Source organism: Panicum virgatum, chromosome 9K (assembly GCF_016808335.1).
Source record: "Panicum virgatum strain AP13 chromosome 9K, P.virgatum_v5, whole genome shotgun sequence".
In the NCBI taxonomy this organism is placed as follows: domain Eukaryota; kingdom Viridiplantae; phylum Streptophyta; class Magnoliopsida; order Poales; family Poaceae; genus Panicum; species Panicum virgatum.
This window is the reverse complement of record NC_053144.1, coordinates 42,435,732-42,441,622: the sequence shown is the minus strand read 5'-3', so window position 1 is coordinate 42,441,622 and position 5,891 is coordinate 42,435,732. Positions and strand designations below refer to the sequence as shown.

The following is a 5,891-nucleotide window of genomic DNA, read 5'->3' as shown; positions in this document are numbered from 1 at the left end:
TTCTTGGCCCAACGAAGAAGCTTTGTAAACTCCTGTGTGAAAGTGTCTACACACTGAAGTTCGCCATTTTACTCACCACGCGCTACGGTTTCAATGCGAATAATGGAAGTGAACTGCTCCCTTCGTCCACAATCAAATTTTACCAAATACTATATGTAAAGTAATATTTATATTTATATTAATAAGTATCATTAAATTACTCATACATAATATATTTTTATACTAAATCTATTTGAAAATATAAATGTTAGTAACTTTTTCTCTAAATTTGATCAAACTTGGAACTGTTTGATTTTTCAGGAAGCAGAGAGTCACATTTTTTTTAGTCGGAGCGAGTAGCAAGAAAGTGAGGGGTGTGGGGTCTCGTGGATGCAGTTGGCGCCACAGCTTACCGCCGACGTAGCACCCTCCGCCGCCGCGCACCGCGCCTGCCTGTCCTGCTCGCCCGGTCGGCCGGGACAAGTCAATTCACTGTCTCTACTTATCAGCAGTACTCTTCGTACCCGTCTGCTCCTCCTCAAGGCTCGAACGATCTGTGGCTCTCCTCCCGGCCGTCGCCGCATGCGACCATCTCTGCTGCGCCGCTTCACGTCCGCCTCGACCGCCGCGCATTCCCTGCCGCTGACGCCGTCGCCGACGACCGCCGGCCTCTCGGCGTTGCTGCACAGGCAGCACAGGCAGGGATTTTCCACGGCCATGGACGGCGGCGGCTCGCACGAGAAGACGCCGCCGCCGGCCGGGGGCGTCGCGGAGCGCATCTTGCCGCATCTCCTCAACTTGTGAGCTGCACACCCTCTAGGCCTTTTACTACTACATACATCTGCTGGCCATGCTCTGCTCTGAAACTGCTAGGAAAAAGAAAGAAATACAATCGGTGGTAATGGTGCAGGTACGGATCGCGCGCGACGGCCAGGGACTTCGAGATATACGCGCCAGACGCGACGTTCGAGGACCCGCTCATGCGAGCTCACGGGTACTCCCCTTGTATAATGCTCGCTTCGCAGCTGCAGGCGAAGATTCCTTTGTTGGGTCTATCGATCATATCACCCTTCTTCCTCTAATCTTGTACTGCCAATTGCATGCAGGGTGAAGCAGATCAAGTCTTCATTTTACTCGCTTCCAAAGGTAATAGCTAGAGTTGTTTCTGTTCCATGAACGCAGGTGTTAGTATAAGCTAAAGTTTCTGAACAAGGTCAGGTGTTCGGGGAATCCAAGATCGTGGAGTACACGGTGCAGGAGAATCCCACGGGGCCGGGCAAAGCCGAGGTTGGTTTTGTAACTCATGCAGGAGATCGAATAATCATTTTGGAACACCAGCACCAACCATTGTAGGCTTGTTTGTAAGGTCTGCGTGCTAACAAAGTACGCATCTGCTTGTTTCAGATTCTGATAGACAACAAGCAGCACTACAAGGTGTTCGGCAAGCCGTTGGACCTGACGACGCTCATCAGGCTCCAGGTCGAGGACGGCAAGGTGGTCAGGCACGAAGACTGGTACGGACGGTCTTTGATCGATCGGATACTACTCTGATGATCAAACTGATGATGCGTTGTTCCTCGATCGTGGGGCGATCGCCTTCTTTTTGTCTGCAGGTGGGACAAGAAGCCTCTCAAGAACCGGGAGACGGTGAGGTTCCCGCTTGCGGGGCGGCTCGCGGAGGTCACCCGCCGGGGAGCCATGCTGCTCACCCACGCTCTCATGGGATTCGGCAAGGATCCACCAACCAGCACCACCCCCTCCTCCTGATTAGCTGTGTGATTATTACTGCTACTGCTACATTAATAATCGAATAATCTGCTACTGACCTGTCCAGTAGCGCCATTTTCTTCTTCTTCCTCCTCCTCCTCCTCCTCTTCTTCTTTTCTTTTTTTTTTCTTTTCCCACTATATTACTATATATGTTGCATTTCATGAGCTCCAGCCTCCGCGGCCTATCTCTCTCTCGTCCCCGGTGGTGCAGAGCAGCTCGCGTCGCGACGGCACGCGAGCAGAAGAGGAGCAGTGGCGGCGCGGGTGCGACACGTGTGGGCGGAGCGGCCCGCAGCACCTGCGGGCAAGACAGAGCAGTGCGGCATGGACCAGGAGCCGGCCCGGCCTTGCGGAGGCAGAGCGGCGCGGCGCGAATTCGGGCGGCGGGTGTAACACCCGGTTTATAAAAGAACATAAACCGAGCAATCATATACGTGCCAGGATCAAGTCACACGTATATACAACAGAATGAACAGTATATCATAGCACATATCACGTAAAAAGATATAATAAAGCGAATACGAATATTATTTATTACAATAATGACAAAAATGTCTGATACAGCGGAAGCGAAGTACAAAATACGAATAAAGCTCTCCGAAGCTGAAGCAGGGCGCCACAGGGACGTCGACTGGGAGACGAAGCACCTAGAAGTCCTCGTAGTCCTGGTAGCGCTGGACGAACTCCCTCGTGTCGGCAGGTGAGCTACGCCAGTTGTTCATCACACTTCCTTAGGTGAGATGGCCAGCGACTCACTACGAGGCCTTTAAAAAGAATCTCGTTGGTAAGGCGTAACCGCGAGAGTTAGGTCGGCGACGATGGGGCCCACCTCCGGGGGTACAAGCACAGGAGCGCAATCCAAGCACAGACCAAGCCGGAGGAGCAGGGACCATTGAAGCTTACTACTCTTGCCCCGCAGGTAAGTTACTCCAAACCAAAAAGATCTAATTATTACGCCAAGTCTATCCCATTCTAGCCTTGTGGTAGCGTTGTTGTCCCAGGTTGTCGCTCTATGAACCGGTCCTTATGGAGAGTGGCCAACCAAGCACTAAGCACCGTGCTGGCCCCCTAAACCATGTTTCTACAAAAATATCTTTTAACGAGACGTGAGCCACTCATCCACACAGAGGGCCACTCTCAGAATTAAGTTCAATTAAACCATTAATCAAATTAATTAAAAAGGACCAGAGTGTGTTGTAGCGCAGCAACCTAGCACAACTAACCAAAATGCAACCCAAAGGTATATTTAAAGGATATAAACTGGCTAGGAAATCCTTAAAGGCATACAGTATTAAAATGCAGTATGAAAATGTATTTAAAAGTGATGGGTTGTTCATGTTATACTTGCCTTCCTCGTACTGCTCCTGCTGCTGCTCAAAGTGCTCGGAAGACGGCTGCTCCGGGTACTGGTACTGGGGCTCCTCAGATAGCTCAGCGTCTACTCACGAACACATGGCCAAAACAATGTACAATAATAAGCATACAAGCAAACACTAACAAAAACTAAGAAACAGTACATCAATACATAAAAACAGCACACTAAACTACTCTAAAACTATTCTACGTGTTACAACGATCGCGTGGATATAAAGAACGCTAAAAACGGAGCTAAAACGCATTTTCTAGGCTAAAAACAAGTCCTAGGGGCTTATTTGTAAGAAAACTGAAGTTCCAGGGGCTTTTCTGCTAAAACCGAGGGCTAAAACGTAAAAACCAGAAAGATCCGAGGGCCAACGCGTAAAAAGACCCTAACTGGACGGCGGGTTCTATTCTGAGAAAAGCCAGGGGGTTATCTGCTAAAAACTGGGCCCAACTGTAATTATTTTTGAAAGCGCCTGGACTGCGGGTTGATTTCAAAGAAAGGCGAGGGCTCTTTAGCAAAATTAACAGCCCGAAGCGGTATGCGTGGTTTCTGGCCGCTGGATCTAGATCTGAGGGCTTGGATCAGATCGGCGCGGGATCTAATCGTGGCCATCTATTTCGGATCGGGCGGCCAGGGCGGTTCGGGCGTTCGGGGCGCGGCGGCGCCGTCGCCGGAGCTCTGCTCCGCGGCGGAGGGTCGCCAGGGTTAGCAAATCCGGCGTTCCAGGGGCGGATTGGAGCCGGGCTAGGGTCTAGGGGCATCTAGGCGACACGCGCAAGCCAGCTGAGGGGTTAACGGGGTTCGGGGAGGAGTTTTGCGGGGTTCGCCATGGCGCCGGGCGGAGCTGGGTGGTGGTGGTCGCCGGCGAGCGGTGTTGTGCGGGCGGGACTGTGCTACGGGCCGCGAAATCTAACGCAAAAGGAAACTGAAGGGAACGGGGTGCTCACCGAGGCTGGGATTCGGACGGGGAGACCGTGCAGGGAGATCGGCGGTGAAGACCGGCGGTGGCGCTCGTCGGAGCTCGCGGAGAAGGCCGAAACAGCGCGCCCCCGGGCGTCTGGAGTCTGCGGATCGACACGGAGGGATCCTGTGATGGTGCAGCGGGGGTCAGGATGGCCGGAACTTCCACGGGGACGAGGATAAAAGGCGGCGGCGCAACTTACCGGCGGCGGCGCGGGGCTCTGTTCCGCTCGGATCTCGGAGGGCAGCGGCTGGGGTTTGTTGGGGGCGCTAGCGCGTAGAATAGGGAGCAGGAGGGGTCCGTGGGGGGCCAATTAAAGGGAGAACGCCGGGGATCGCGGGGTGCAGCGGGATATGGATCCCGGCGAGCTCGCCGGGGATATCGGGTGCGCTGCGGAGCCGGGAAGGAAGGGGAGAAGAGGGGGCTGACGCGTGGGGCCGGCTGGTCAGCGGCGGGGCGCGCGTCGCGCGGCTGCCTGCCAGGTGGGGTCAAGGCGTCGGGGGAGCGGGCGGGATGCGCGCAAGCGGGCGGAAGCAGGCCGCGGCGTGGGCCGTGCGGGAGAGGTGGGAACGGCGCTGGGCTGGGCGCGGTCGCGGGTTGGGCTGAAGCGGAGCAGGCCGGGCGGAGCGCGGGCGAGCTGGGCCGAAGTGGGCCTGCGGGAAGGGAGAGGGAGACCTGGGCCGCGCTGGGCCGGGCCTGGGTTACTGTTGGGTTGGGTTTTGGGCTGGGTTGAGGGTTTGGGTTTTCTTTTTCCTACTCTTCTCCTTTCTAAATCTAATTCAAACAAAGTTTGAATTCAAATTTGAATTTGAATTCAAACCACACTCAAATAAAATTATGCACCAGCATGAATGCAACAAAAATTTAAACCTATGATAAATTTTAATCATTAAGGAACAAAAATTAGATTAAATGCCAACTAAACACAATAAACCTTAGAAAATTTAACTAAAGCCAATTAATTTATTAATAAATACTGAAATTTAAATTAGGGTGTTACAGCGGGCGGCTGCGACGCAGGCCAACGAGGACCAGCAGCGTGGCAGGGCAGCAGCGGTGGCGGGCTGGTGGCGGCAGCGGCGACCGATTGGTGGGGCTGGCGGATTATTTTTTTTGATGTTTTTCCAAAATATTTGTCGAGTGTTTCACACACGGCAAACTCTGCCGAGTGTGCGACGAAAAACACTCGGCAAAGTTCTCTTTGCCGGCTATTGTTTGTCATGTGCCCTTTGTTGTGAGCCTTCCCGTGTGCAATACAAGGCTTTGTCGTGTTCCTGAGGCACACAACAAACATGTTGGATTCCATAGTGTTTTTGGCAAGGCATAAACTCCTCTAAAAATAGCTCTGGCTCCAGCTTCTGTGGAGCGTCTTCTCTGATGGAATTGGAGTCATTTTAAAAAATGTTTGGCAAAATGGCTTAACCTGTTGGATTCAGGTTGTAAAATGTCTAAATTGCCCTTTCCAATATTTTCTTTTATATTTTTCTTCTTCTTATTTTTCTTTTCTTTTTCCTCCTCTCTTCTCCTTTTTCTCTCTCTTTTCTTTTTTCCTCCTCTCCTTCTTATCCATTCGCCCCACCTATCGTCGCTCCGTCCTTCCACCTTCGCCGCCCCTCCTCCCTTTAGGCGCCGCGCCCCACCTCCCCTTCGTCGGCAGCACGCCCTAGCTTGCACCTCCTGCCGACCCTGCGGTCTCTCCGCCCTGCCCCGCGCACCTAGGGCTAGCCCCGTGGCAAGCTCCCGCCAGCCTCCTTCCTCCCTTGTGCTCTTGCCGCCCCGCCCCGCCCCGCCTCGCCTCTGGCTGCCGCCGCCGCACGGC

General features: G+C 53.3%; 1 protein-coding gene across 1 annotated transcript; it reads left to right on the top strand.

The window, feature by feature from the left end:
- Window positions 1-505: 505 nt before the first annotated feature.
- On the top strand, window positions 506-5,486 carry LOC120651479. Its single transcript, XM_039928957.1, has 7 exons — window positions 506-779; window positions 890-973; window positions 1,086-1,125; window positions 1,198-1,266; window positions 1,384-1,493; window positions 1,593-2,135; window positions 5,078-5,486. Exons 1-6 carry the CDS (start codon window positions 562-564, stop codon window positions 1,744-1,746), a joined length of 675 nt encoding a protein of 224 aa, XP_039784891.1. The 5' UTR covers window positions 506-561; the 3' UTR covers window positions 1,747-2,135; window positions 5,078-5,486.
- The last annotated feature ends 405 nt before the right edge of the window (window positions 5,487-5,891 follow it).